Source organism: Chelmon rostratus, chromosome 9 (genome assembly GCF_017976325.1).
Source record: "Chelmon rostratus isolate fCheRos1 chromosome 9, fCheRos1.pri, whole genome shotgun sequence".
Taxonomy (NCBI): domain Eukaryota; kingdom Metazoa; phylum Chordata; class Actinopteri; order Chaetodontiformes; family Chaetodontidae; genus Chelmon; species Chelmon rostratus.
In genome coordinates this window covers 25,554,809-25,569,885 of record NC_055666.1, presented here as the reverse complement: position 1 = coordinate 25,569,885, position 15,077 = coordinate 25,554,809, and the positions used below count along the sequence as shown (strand labels likewise).

The 15,077-nt window shown below is 41.5% G+C and overlaps 1 protein-coding gene across 1 annotated transcript in view; it reads left to right on the top strand.

The window, feature by feature from the left end:
• Positions 1-9,249, top strand: part of LOC121611822 (complexin-2-like) — a 51,288-nt gene extending 42,039 nt beyond the window's left edge. The window contains exons 3-4 of the mRNA XM_041944522.1: positions 4,057-4,232; positions 9,055-9,249. Coding sequence (XP_041800456.1) covers positions 4,057-4,232; positions 9,055-9,249 — 371 coding nt within the window. The remainder of the gene's footprint in view (positions 1-4,056; positions 4,233-9,054) is intronic.
• Positions 9,250-15,077: the final 5,828 nt, after the last annotated feature.

Below are 15,077 nucleotides of genomic sequence, written 5' to 3'. Positions count from 1 at the left end.
TTTCTCGTTTCACTTGCTTGCAGACTCTGCAGCTGGCAGCGTTTGATGACACCAAGGCTTTTGGGAATGACAACTGTCTCACGCCGCTACACAGCAACTTTGTCACAATCAGACAAGCTAATTAGCCCTGAGCAGCAAGATTAGTCATGTGGAGGTGTGGGAGAGGCAATGCAACATGTGCAATGCAAGAGATAAAGTGGAGTCATTGCAAAGACTTAAAAAACCTCAGAAAGACCACTTAAAGATGGGTAAAACCTTTAAATTAGAGCATCTCCTTTTAATAAGACTATAATTGTAAGAGAACCAGACAGATCTAGACAAGATTAAACACAATTTGACACATTTTTCAACTATTATGACTGAATTTTGTCAGATTGAGATATTCTAAGGTTAAAAATACTACATTATATCCATATTGTAAGCCAATGTTCTAGACTTTGCTAGCACAAATTAACATGTCAGTATCAGTGTCACTGCTAATGAGGAGGTGAGAATAGGTCTTGATGACAAGAAAGTAGGAAGATATAGCTAAAAAAGTCTAAGCTCGAACAAGATATAAAGCGTGTCGTGCTATTTTTAATTGGAATCTGCAGACTTTAAAGTTTAACAAGTGTTAATTTCAAAAGTTTCTCTGTTCGGCGTTGCCAAAGAAGAATAAATTATCCCTGAAGTGATGAGGGAAACTCTCCACCAGAGTCTACTCAGCTTCTGTGAAGATTGCTATGCATACAAGATTTGGGAAATCTCCTCAAGCTACCAGCAACAAATCCAGAGAGAAAACTTTACAGTCCCGTTCAGCAGTTCAGTTTGTCCTGGGGCGAAGCACAGACACAGACAGAATCTCCAACACATGTTCTCATGAGTGGTACTGAAAGAAAGTAACTCTGCAAGGTACAAGATGTATGACAAAAACAGCTTCTCTTGTATATTTGTAGCTACTGCAGTTTTTATGGAGTGTGTATGGAGATGGGACTGATCAGGGGTTGATATGAGGCCACCAGTTTCATAAGGTTGCATGAATTATTCTACACGTTAAGGTGAAAGCAAAGTTTATATTTAGACGTTCTTCATTATTTATTCACAGTAGGTGAATCAATTATTGATGAATAATAAAAATGGAGCGCAGCATTTAGTGGCTGAAAATCAACAAGCTTTCAGTTTGAAGAGAAACCAATCAGGAGAAAGCAAATCTCCATCCGACCAACCATGTCCAGACAATTTTCTGGAGGCGGGGCTTAGAGAGGTGGATGTGTATCATTCGATGTTTGGTTTTAAATTTCTGATTTTGGGCGCTTTCTTTTCTACTTAAAACTTACGCTAATACAAAGCAGTGAATTTGAAGGTGAAGTAGAACCACTACCATTCCTTTGTGAAACATTTTAAAGCAATATGTCTGTTTAACAACAACAACAAAAGAAAGAAAAACCTCAGGCATCATTTATTTGGTTTTCAAAAGCTTTCAACTGCGTCTCGCAGTCTTCATCAGTGGATGAAGTTTGATTATGGGATTTGGTTTAAAGCTCCAGAAAATGTTGTAAGTGCACTTTTTTTTTTTCAACATTAAGAATGAGAAGAATGAGCTTTCATGCCTGATATATCTGATGATGTTATGTATTATATGAATCCTTTGTAATACAAAGAATAACACACATAAAAGGCTGATGACGAGTGTTTAAAACCGTTTGGTTGGGAGAATGATTTGTTTGGAGAAATAATATTTATATTCATTTGATTTATGCAGTAGAGTCACTGATTCCAGACTACAGACCTTTTTATGTTGCCTGTATATCTGCCTGTTACACTGACATGAAACAGCCTCGACTTAGCGAGCATGATGAATTCTTAGCGTGCCGACACGTCATGTGTTCAGCACACGAAGGAGTTAATGAAAAAACAAGAAACATCAACATGTCTGTTTATTAATTAGCAGTCACCCCGCTCCTCATGACTAAGGACTGGGGCTTGTCCTGATCCGTCAACACGGCAAGTTCGGACTGCAGCCAAGAACCGCAAGGTCGCCGCTGTCTCATCAATTTCACGGCCGAAGCAGATGGCTGTGTCTTTGAGCTGTTCCTCCAGAGAGCCCGCGAGGCTCAGTGTAGCGGGCGAGCACAGACCTTGGGTGCAGACAGAGGCGCTAATAGCAAAAGGAAGTGTGCTGGACTCGGGGCAGGGAGAGAGCCAGACTCATTTCGAATTTGCCCAGTGTGCTCCAGGAGGTCCAGTTCTTGTTAAAATCAATTTCTTCCCTGAGAGTTGGAAGTGAGCGTAGAGTCGTGAGTTCAGGGTTCATCAGTCCACCGGCTTGTTTGCAGCCACTGAGCTGGAAAGAGGAGCTAATGCCTCTGGAGTGAGAACACACAGCCGGAGTTTCATGTAAAGGTAATGCTCAAAAGCACGGCAGGAGCAGCTCAACACGCAGGACGACACTCAGGATTAGTCTGTGCAACCTCCTGATCTGAACAATGGCCTCTGGAGTTGTAGTTAAAATGATAATACCAGCATTTGTTTTTAAGGGTTTTTCTTAAGCAGCAAAACAACCATGTTGAGATGAGAATAAGTTCTGGTAAGAGCGCTGCCATGTAGCACTCTTAACTAAATTGAGCAAGGCAGTTATTGTGTAGATATTGTCTATTTTATAACAAGAGGGTCATATTTGTGCTTATCTATGCCTGGTTTACGTTCCTCATTATCATTTACAAAAGAACGCTGTTGTCTTTTTCAGCAATAGAAATAAAGCCTCTCCGTCGCAGTAAAGGTAGTGAGACAGTCTGCGATTCGAAGGCCTGTTTTCTGGGGAGACTTGCATCTGTTCCTGTGTCGGTACTGACAGGGATGCATCACACTTGTAAAAACACTTTGCTCGGCACAACAAAATGGCATCGGAACAGGAACTGACAAAACAAAATGTGTCCTGTGGAGGACTTATCTATCTGTCTCTCTCTGTGGAAGGTGTTTTCATGTTATGGATGAATGGCAGAATTGGAGTCCTGGCGGCTCCAACGGTGTAGACACAGTGTGCACACCAGCACACGTTTTCCCATCACTTTGAAAGTCCTTTTTCTACAGCTGGAATGGTTTCCACAGTATGGTGATTGTAGTTGTATGGTTCAGGTTAGGCAAATATGAGGTTAAGGTTTGAGAATATGGGCTGCACCGCCACCCACCACCACAACCGTTACCCCCTTACTCTTCACATCCCTGCATGAAAGACATATTTGTTCCAGGGTTAGCACTGGATGCAAACTGCAGAATCATTCAATACGAATGTAATTCCTATGGATGCAGGGCCGTGTCATGACACGTGGAGCGTGTTATATGATGCCTGTAGCTCTCACCAGATTCTCCACACAGATTAAAGAAGAAGTCAAGATACAGTAAGGCGTCAGTGCCTGAGACAGCTTTGCAGATGTCTGCAGACATTTTAAATTAGCCAGTCAGTAAAGCTGCAACAAACAAAGGATATCATAATAAATGTCTTTTAACGACATGCTTGATCTCTTGTTTAGCATATCTAACAAGGACAGGCAGGAGATGGGATCAATAGCAGAGTGAGTCCCAGTGTCTGTTTATTGTGATCCTCTCCACAGCACTCCAAGCCTTTTGTTCTCAGGTCTTGACCCACAGTCCAAGTGGAGGCTTTGCATGAGGACGTAAATTCCCGCTGGAGATAGCGAAGCCCAAAGGGAGCAGCACAAAGACAATCAAGAGAATTGCTAATAATTTAGCGCAGTGCCTTTTATCTCAGGCTCTTGTTCATAGCGTTCACCTCTTGTTCCCTCTATTGTCAGACACTTTTGTCTTTGGTTCATTCGAGGGCACACTGAGCTGCTCTTTCAGGGCCTGGATAAGGACTGAAATACAAAGCAATGCTGATTGAATTATCCGAATCTTAGATGTACCACAGTTCACATCAATGCTTACAAACACCCGATAGCTGGGATCTATTATGTGTAATTCCCGCCGATTGCTAGATTCTCGTTAAAATTTCTGCTTGACATTTGTTTAATTTATCACTTTTGTTTCTCTCTCTTTCTCTGTCGCCACCAACAACAGGGGCCACCAAAGACATGGGCAAGATGCTCGGTGGGGAGGAGGAGAAAGATCCCGATGCTCAGAAAAAAGAGGAAGAAAGGCAAGAAGCACTGAGGCAACAGGAGGAGGAGAGGAAGGCCAAATACGCAAAAATGGAGGCAGAGAGAGAAAACATCCGGCAGGGCATCAGGGATAAGGTAAAAAAAAATAAAATAACTGAAAAACTGAATACACTGAGCAGCGCTAACAAGTTAAGGAAGGTACCATTCTTGTTTGCAAGAATGTTCACTCCCTTGTTTACTCCCCGGAGGTGCAGCCTACATTTCCGAAAGAAAAGTTGGGATGTGATCATTTCTCCCACGTTAGCTGCTGCACGACCTCTCTACAGCAACGCATGCACAAGCTCCCGATATAAAAAACACACACAGCTGGACTGGACAGATCACACGGTGAGGTCTGCGTGACTTTCTCAAACTGACAAGCATTTCCACTTCAAGTCTCGGCTGGCCAGGTGTGTAGAGGTGTGAGGAGCGCAGGATTTGAACTTCTTCACAGCTACGTCTGTCACTTCTCGTGTGAAAAAACAAGCATAACACCATGGGAGGCTTTCTGGAAGTGTGCAGCGTGTGATTGATCACACTCAGCTCCTCCCTATAATGCCAAGCTTTCTTCCCACTTTTGAGTGCGACCATACTGAATCCTTGATGTTGCCCAGACTACGTTTTTAATCAGTGCCGTCATATCGAACTTCTCCGCAAAACATTCATTTGAACGTCTTTCTCGTAATATCCACTCCTGCAACAAAAGCTTGATTACACCCAAATTACAAGAAGACGCATTTTTCCACCTCCAGCACTTCTTGTTTTATCCTGTCATGCAGGTGGGTTGAGTTTTTGTGCGTATGTATGCGTATGCGTTTGTGCGTTTTTGTGCGGCCCAAAACAATGGCGATGAATTCAATTACAGTTCAGTTTGAAGCTCGACAGCAGCGGGTCTTTTCGGAGACAATGTCTCACTGTACTGCGAGGCTGCCTTTAATATGAAGAGCGTCACACATGTTCTATTCAAAACTAATTAGCTAATGTAAAATAGTTGCATATGAAGTTAACGGGCAGGAGAATTCTTTGTATCCTTAGGTTGCTTTAGATGATTACAGCCTGGACAGGGTTGTAAATCCAGGTGTGCTGCATGCACTTCAGTTAACACATGCAGGATTCTTTGGTGATGAAAGCTTCAGTCATATGTTTTTGTCTTACTGACCCTTTTCTTGTCTCGCCAAGACTCTAGCCTTTGATAAATTCATGCATACTGTTTTATTCATAGGTAATAAAATGTTAATTGATGGTATCAGAGTGTCTGCAGCTTGCAGTCAAATATTCCTCTTGACATTGCTAATGTTTCATTGAATATTTGACTTTGGCACTCTTTGAGGGCTCTCTAGCAGAGTTGAAAACTTCTCCATGTGTAGGCCTTGTAAAGCTATCTTTGGAGTTTGAGGATCAGCTCCGCACTCCACTGAGTCCCAGTCTTTGGTTTTGGAACAATTGCGGAAGAATCGAGCGGAGGGGGACTGAGCGATATGACAGCATGTCTTTGGAAAGTGTTTGATTATAGCGAGTGGAGAGCGGCTGAGTAAGCGTGACTGCCTTCACTTTAACTGACACAGGCCTTTGTTGCTGTGGAGCAAGTCTGAGAGTGAGAGAGAGCGAGCGACGAAGACGGATTGCAGGAGAGCGAAACAGAGGAGCACGGAGGGAAAGCCGAGAACAAACAAGGGAGCAGAAGGAGACACAGAGGAGATATCCATCAACCGATCACACCAATGTTATTTTCTGTCATGGAGTGAGGAAGAAACATTTCGGTGTTTAATCAAGATACAGGACTTCACTTCTCAATTCTTCTGCAAAAGTGCCTCCAACCATGCAGCCAACCGGACTTCTGCTGATGCTGCGTGGTCACGCTCAGGGTACCGTTTCGCACCTGTGTGCCAGAAAGCCTTTCTAGCGTGTGGTTGCAGTTTGGTTTGGTTTAGGCACTACAAATAAATAAATACTTATGGTTTCACATGTGACATGAATCCTGGTCCTCTGGGTGGAGCTCTGGTGTATACAGATGCTGGAGGATTCATCCTCTGGGGGCCATGCATATCCTTCTTCAATCTGGACCAACGTGGTTGACTCCCTGACTCATCTACTGGCCCTGCCATCCCTAGAGCAAAGCCAGTGGCTTGGCTAACATGCCAACACTGGCTGCTAGTATGAGAGGGCCACTGGTTTTAATGGGAATCTCAAAAACAGTATACAGTATGTATATAAGTATACATGCATGTATATGTTTACCAAGTCAACCGACTAAGATGAATATGATCTTTATTTTGCACATTTGTTCAGTATACCTGGATTCTCATCTTCACTATCAGATCAGCAATTTACAGACAGGAACAGTGAATGCTCAACTATTGTATATGTATATTAAAGATGAAAGTGAGAGGCATGTGTAGTGTGTGTAGTTGTAGTAAGTATTTTGTACAAAAAAAAAAATAGAAGCAGTCATGTTATGGGAATCAGGTTAACTGGTCTGCAGTTATCCAGGTATTAGACAGAGCCTCTGATCTCTCTTTAACTGATGGTTTTATTTGCTGCTGCTTCCTGCTGATTGATTGTTGCCCCACACTGACTTCATGCTATAGCAGCAATTTTTTTTGTAGCACTTTGTTAGCCGACAGGGGATTAAGAACTCAGAAGAGAGGGAGCTCCAAGGTCTCACTGGCTGCAGGATGAATCCTTCAAATCCAGCGTTGAGTCAAATATTGGACCAGAACACGAGCAACTGCCAAACCAGCTGCTATTATTTGTCCACGTGCTTTGGCCTTGAAAGTCTTCCATTGCAAACAAAGCTGGTGCTCCTGTCTAAAAACATAAAGTCGTCCTGCCCCCCGTGCACATCTTCACAGTGGAAACTAACACTAGTAGTCATCCTGTAAGATATTTACTGCTCCAGAATCACCTTAATGGGCACCTGGGAGAGCAGCAAAGAGGTCATGGAGGAGTCTAGCTCATTTTCCGCATCTCTGCCTCAAGATCAACCATCGCTCAGCCTGTTGACCTTCCAGTGCTCTGCAACCTTTTCCTTGCAGTCCAGCTGTATTGATTTTGCTTAAGGATAACACATACACAAAATGCACTTAAGGTAACAGTGGACACAGACCCAGAACCTTTAAGATAAGCGCTGACGAGATAGTGGTTTTGACATTATCTTGAAGTTGGATTTAATTCATCCTCACTCCAGCTGTACAGATTAATGAAAGCTTCAAGTTCAATTAAGGAAGCAGTGTTTAAACTGACACGGATCGTTAGTGGCAAATTGTCTGAGCTTGTCCAGTCTTGTTTCAAGTTGTTATTGTGTTGTCATTTTATTCCCCAAATAGAGCTTTTCCAAAGCTTTCGTTTGGCCATTTGTTGTAGGTCTTCAAATTGCCAGTAATCTGCTGAGCACACATCTCCAGAGCTTTCAACTGTATTTCATGGTCCTCATCAGTATATATTGTTTACATTTATTGAGTATTGCAGAGAGATTGCTCAAGGCTCAATCAAGGTGCTGTGAAACGGATTTCCCAGCTGTTGTTGTTCTTTTTAATGATTTAAATGGTTGTGCTCTTTCTCCTCTAAGAACACTCTTGATTTAATAGAAGTCAGTTGGGGCCCAGGGTTTTGTAAACTAATCACTAGCATTGTCCATTATACTACTACTACTGAGATCCAGTAACTGGTGCATAAAAAATCCAGGAGGGTCAAATTAGACCAAGCAGCAGTTAAAACTCACGTGCACGTTCACAAACACATGAGCAAAAGCACAAAAGCCAAAACTGCTTTTCAAGCCCAACTTTGCATCTAATTGCAGAAATCGATTGTAACTGCTGTTCATGCAGGACTCAAAAAGCTGCAGTACACTGTGCTTAAACTTCTCCAGGAAGCGGCCTGAAGCTAATTCATGCAAATGAAGAAATGTGAATTACTTTGCAAGAGCAGTAATCATTTTCAACCAATTTACCTCAAATGCATGAAATGATCATGTCACGCCTCGCATGTCTCTATCTTTAGAGTACAAACTGCCACATTTTGAAGTCTGCTGCAGTACTCATCGGTTTCTCTGCTGGTTTTGAAGTGAGGGGAGAAGCTGTTCCCACCTTTATGCTAAATATAGAAATCATATATTGCTTCAGGTACATGAAATCACATTTTTGTCATAGTGTTTCATATCCAAACTGCTTTACAGTTTCTCATTGAATTGAAAAATTACTGCAACAGTTTAGAGGCCTGGGCAGAGGAACACTTAAGAGGCATTAGAACGTGGCTTTAGGGCAATAATAACAGACATACACTGGTTAAATACTTGTAAGTGCTTTCCAAAGGCAGCTGGACTTGCTTGAGGTTCTAGAAGACGTTTCACCTCTCATCCAAGAGACTTCTTCACTTATTCACTTGGCTCAATGACTCACATGTGACCTCAACGACTCCCAAGTGTGAACAGTCCTGCGAGAGGATAAAGGCCTGGGTTTCCCGACCAGTCAGTTAGAACTGAAGAAGCCTCTTTGAAGCATCTTCTAGAACCTCAAGCAAGTTTCCTTTGGAAAGCACTTGACCTGGATCAGTGAGAATCTTGACGGACGCTGGTTAAATACATGCTCAAAATATAGAAGAGGTATTTTTACAATTGGAGCAAAACCAGAACTCATTACTGGACATAATTTACTGTAGGCAAGGACAGTGCAAAGTGCTCAGAGGAATAGTTCATCACATTTTGGGAAATACGCTTGTTCGCTTTCTTCGAATAAATTGCCTTCCAGCTCTAGTTTCATACGTGGTGCACTGAAAAGAAAGTGGTCTCAATAATCCTCCGCTTATTCATGAACGAATATGCATTTTTTCTCAAACTCAGTCTAACTTCAAACCAACCCTTAAATAAATCCCATCTGGACGGGGATTAACATAGTTGCCCGCTTGTCTCTTTCCTGCGCAGTATGGCATCAAGAAGAAGGAGGAGAAGGAGGCCGAGGCAGCGGCTGCGATGGAGCAGGCCTCTGAGGGTAGCCTCACCCGTCCGAAGAAGGCGGTTCCCACCGGCTGCGGCGACGAGGAGGAAGAGGAGAGCATCGTGGATACGGTCATGAAATTCATCCCGACCCCGCTCATGGATATGTTCAATAAAAAGTAACAGTGTTTTGGGTGAAATATGATTAACTTCTTACAGCATTCATATAACCAAGACTAATGTCGTACCTTTCTTCATCCCCACACCCCGCCCTCCCACCCCTTCAACCCAACTGCTAAGTGTTCCTGGAGTTGAGCAACGTGCCATGACTTTGCCCTTGATTTAAAATATCTGATCTCTGATGGTGGTACGTACTTTTTTAATCTCTCATACAGAGCATATTTCTCGATAACCTGTCATTATAACTGTATTTTAAAAGTACATAGCACCTCCACGGATCAGCTTCTTTACTTCACGGCAAATCTTATGCCATGTTTTCAAAGTGTCAAGCACTTAGAATAAGACCAGACGTCACCCATCATCCACCTTTTTGTTTGTAAATAGCCTCGGGTTATAAAAAAAAGAGAACTATATAAGAGTGAAATGTGACATATAACAAGATGAATAAGAGTATAAGCCATATTTTTAACGTTTAAGAAATTATCCAAACCATATCAAAATTTGATTGAATTTTCCTGTTATGTTCTTGCTAATATTTGATACATACAGTGTATATAAATACTTGCATTTTTATTAGTTCTCCGTTGTGAGGATTCACCCCATAAACTGTCCCTCATGTTCGCATTGGTTTATTGTGAATGTGAAATATGAGCACCAGTAGAGTCAAAATGACACCTGTAAACCCAGAAAGTGAAGGAATTCATTGGACGTTTTTTTTTTTTGGTTTTGTTTCCTTTTTTTAAGCATGCAGTAAACTTTTGTGAAGTGAAGAACACATATGGATACCATTTCATTTGTTATGATGAAGCAAAATACATTGATATTTGAGGCAATAACTGGTTTTCCATTTTTATTTAATTGACATCTCAACCGCCATGTACAGCAGGCGATAACTGACTTTGTGTCTAAAATGTTCTTCCATGGGGAAAACTAAATGTTCGCCATACATGAAGTTTGTCTCAAAGCGGTTCGATGAAATTCTTACTGTAAACTCGCTGCTTATACATGTTTGTGGTTTGAGCGTTCAGTTTTTATGTCCTGTGGCAGGTGTCGCTCGCTCTGCTTTTGCAGCATGACGTGCACATTTTTAGACCATTTAAATTTCTGTTGACATTTCCATCATTTTTTTTTTGTAAAAAAAAAGAAGAAACTTCACAAACACAACTATGTTGTGAACACGCTATATGTGAACAGACAGTGACAATAGTGCAATATATTGTTCAAAATGAAGTTGTCCTGTGTCCGTTGGTTTAACTGATGGGAGTGAAGTCCCAAATCAGCAATAACAGACAATCTTCATTGTTGTGTGTGTAGACTTACTCCTTAATGTGTTAGTCGATGTTCAAGGCACAGATGTGTCCGCATAGTGACAGTGAAGACATATTTGATTCAAAAAGAGAAAAGGGGGAAGGTGGGACGATTTGTTCTGTGTCGTAAAAAAACGTTCCGTCACATGTTACAGAATGATGAGCACAGCCAGGATCTACGTTCCAAATCGCAAACCAAACTGCAGGTTTTCAGAGGCAGACATCCACTCTACATGCAGAGATATGAGATGAAATGAGGGACTGAGTCCTGCATGAACACTCCATGACCGCACCACAAGAAACCTTTACCTGCTAGAGTCCAGTCCGTCCTGCTGGTCAACATAACGGCACAAATTTAAAGGGATAAAATCAAGTGTTTCTCCATATGCCTTCTCTTTTATTTCTCCTTCATTCCACAGTGTCTTGTTAAAACATTCCAGATATTTCAGACATTCCACCAGACTTGTGCTGGTAACACTAGAACTTGGATATCTACAGTAGTCCTCAGTCGATGCCTTCGTTAGTCTACAAGTACATCACAACGAATAACTTAAATTTGATGTTGTTATAACCCAAAAATAGACACATAGAGTGAATCGAATATACGTGAAGATTCAGAGTGGTTTTAGCTGCCATGTACAGAGAAAAAAAATCCCTTCTGAAGTTTAAGGGAAAGCGTAAATGTGCTTCTAGGAAAGATCAGTCCAATCTTGTGCTAAAATTTTGTTAGAAAATGTTTCTGTGATTCACATGCGGACAGTAGCTGTAGGCGTAAAAAGGTTCTCTAAACCCGCTTTTTTTGTCTCATGGCCACCGTTTTTATTGAGGTAGCTAAACACGAAAAGAAACTAATTCTGAACTTATGCATTCCTGTGGCATAGACGAGGGAAATGTACCTTTTATCAGCGCTTTGTGAGCTCTGTGGTCATGTTGAATATATAAAAAAACATCATCGGCGCGTTGTGGTAAGGTCTCCTGTAGAGCATATTTATTGAACTTTCTGTGATTTTACTGTACTTGCAAACTGCCTTTGCCAGCCTCCATCCAAACAGTGTGTTAGCGTATAGTTAGCAACCAATGTTTACAGTAATGGAACCATGCATCAACAACACTCAAACCCACCATCAGAGCAGTTATCCAATCAAACCAAAGAATCGTGCTGGTAGTAGTAGACTTAGACAAGACGTTTCATTCTATTGATTTACTGCATGTCTTATTTTTTTGAAATTCTCAGGTATTCTTGTTTTAAGTTTTAGTAGAAGTTTGAACCATAACTAGCCTTCTCTTAGCATAATTAGCCTTCTCTGCTAAAAAAAAAAAAAAGAACTATTTCTTTGCTAGGGGCCTAGCAAACCTACACCAACATTAATAATGAATGACATATGTCTTGTTTGGCCCAAGAATATTCCAGAAAGCTACAATTACTGCCCAGTCAACCCATGTATACGAGTTTCCCAGCAACAAAACCTTAGCAAACATCATAGCATGTGTCATGCATCAGCATCTCATCCATCAACACCATCATGAACTCATTCGTCATCATCTTATCGATGCCAATTGATTGCGCTCTAAATGGCTTATACACCACTGCCCAAACAAACTGCCCAAGTCATGCGTAATCAATATTTAGTCCAGCATTCACTTGCAAGTCGCGGATTTGTGCCGCTCATACAGCCATTAATATTATAAAGAAACTGCCTGAAAATATTCCACCTTAAAAATACTCCTTTGATGTGACTTGAATGTAACTGTCTGATGTTTCTCTCTCCCTGCATCTGTCGTTCTCTGTTCTGTACGTGTTGAGAAGATGCTTACTCTCGTGCAGTGTTTGTTTCATTTTCTTTCTCGTCGTCTCTTTCCGTCCTCTGGTGGTTGGTATTTTGAAAAAAAAAAAACAAAAAAAAAAAAATATGTTAATTTGGTGTATTCTTTTGTACTGTGAAAATCTTCTCACCCTTCTCCCTCCTTCTCTCCCTCTATCTCCCTATTTGTTGACAAAATGTATGCATGCTTATGGTGTGCGATGTAGGCAAGGTTGTTGATAAAATCGTTTCGTGTCTTCTCTGTGTTCAAAGCTCCACCTGTTAGCCTCACTGCATGCCATTTTAGACAGATATTTCAGTCTGTAACTTTCCTGCAAAAATGGAATCACCGCACACTCTGAGAATAAAGTGATTTCATATAATTTTTCATCGTCTTGTGTTTCTGCATTCAAACGGTCGTGCGGAAGGCCTTTGGTGACTGCTCCTTCTGTGTGAAATTAAAAACAGCACATGGAAGCAGGGGCAGTGACGTACAGTGTGTTTCTGGTTTGGGAGGCGACATCATGCCTGACTTGTGAGACTGAGACGTGACCTGCAGTCATGGATCATATCCCATTGCATGGCATTCGTTCAGGAAGTAAATGTGCAAAGACCGTCAATGTATATCCCATGTTACTGTTTCTGTCAGTCAATCCTGTTTTTCATCTCAACATGGCTGTTGTGCATTTTTTTTACAATTTATTTTTTCTCCGAAGGAATTTCAACATCTCTTCAATAAAAGCGAAAAGGGCTGTAAACCGAATGCACTGTGTTGTTCAAATCGTGATTGGAGGGCTTTTCCAAAACCCCCCAGGGACATCAAAGCAATGCAAATAGCCTCTCTCTCTTAGCAAGTTTGTTTGTCATAAGTGGCTCTCTGATGTTGGTATCGGCAAATCTTTTACATCAAAAAACTCCACTGAAAAGATGATGGGGGAGCGCCAAGCAAGGATTAGGGATGCCAGAGGCTTCAGAGATGGGTTTAATTCCAGCGCAAAAAGGAGGCCGACAGTAAAACAAAACTAATTGATTATGATGCTTTGACATTTTTGGTTTATTGCTCGCTTGAGTTTTTGTTTGGATTTTAAACGAGGTTCTTTCAAGAGGTTGCTGGCATCACCTTTCAGCATATACAGTGCAAAGCTTCTCATTTTATTTACCTTCCGCTCACACATCAGTAAATCTCTCTTCTAAAGGTTAGCCGTCATGTCACATCCTACAGCAGTGCAGCTGTGTTTTTACAAAAGAGGCACTAGTTGTTTTTTTTTAATGAATAATTGAACACATTCATTTATTTAGTGGTTCAGTTGGTGCATAAATAAGTATTTTCTTTCACTTGAGACATCAGACAACTTGGTGGTGCGCTATCATGCCTCAGTAAGCACATGTGGTTTGCAGAGCAGGGGGTAACAAAATCTTTCTCACTGTCTGGTGCAACAGATGTTGAGTGATTTATGCTCTGCCAGCTCCTCATAGAGAACCAAAGCCCAGAGACGGGCTCTTATTATTAGCATCCTACCATACTAGAGGTAACAGCAGTAGTATTAAGTACAATTTTCTTGTTTTCCCCGAATGAAAAGCCATAAATCTCTCGGCGTTATTTCCAGGCTACTTCTGGGCATTGCACCTGCGTGTGTTGTTCCACAACAGCAAATTAAGCTATAAACAAGATCTCAAGTCAAAGTAGTCAGACTTACAGCGATTCTGGCCTGCTAAGAAACACGCTGCTGTGTATCTTATAGCCCTGCTGTTATCCAAGTATCGCAATGGACTTAAGCACCCCATTCGTCAGTTTTTGAACATTCTAACGCTAACCGCTAACGCCCGTTGAATTCGTTATTACTTCAGTAAAAGTGCATCACAGCTTCAGTATAACTAAGATATGGTTATGGGTATGAAAGTAAAAATGCTTGGTTAGGGTTGGAAAAGGCAGCTGTCGGTCTGATACAGGAGGCGTCCGCCACCCTGAACTTTTCATCCTGACATTCTTCTATTCTACCCTGTTCTTCAGCTGTGTAGCATGAACCTTTAATAAGAATCAGATTGGTTCAGCAGAGGTGGAGAAATCCTGTTTTTTGTTCATGTCTAGACACCAAAAGTCAAATTTTAAAAACCCTGGATCCTCATTTACCCTGATCCAACTCAGTGGTGTATTTTGTGAGACCCTCCCTGCCTGGGAAATGCTAACATCTTTCAAACACCTCCACTCTGTCGCACAAGCTTTCTGCTATATGCTGAAGATCTGAAGTTGAAAGTGACCCTGAAGATTTTAAGATTTTAAAAAAGTCTCAACATTATGCAGCTGTTTCCACATGCTGACAGCACATTTCTCTACCTGCTCCAAGAGAGACTGAACTGATGTGACGTCAGCTATTTAACTTTCTCGGCTACTCGTCTCTTTACTTATGTCAGTTTTATTTGCACACAAGCTTATATATGTATATATTAAGCTTACGTCAGAATAACTGACTGTTCTCAAGCTACAACATTCATTAACCTATAGCCAACTAATGATGACCACTTTCTTTGCCATGGAAACAGATCAACTTACTACCCCATTCGCCAGTGCTCTTTGGAGGTGAAATTAAAATCTACTCAACATTTTGGTGGCTTTCCAGTCTGTTTGTGTGCTATTATATTCACAAAGCCATTTCTCTGGTGGAGCTCCATAATGGCACCAGACCTAGTTGCTCAGTTTGTGACAAAGCTGCAGAGTCTCTGC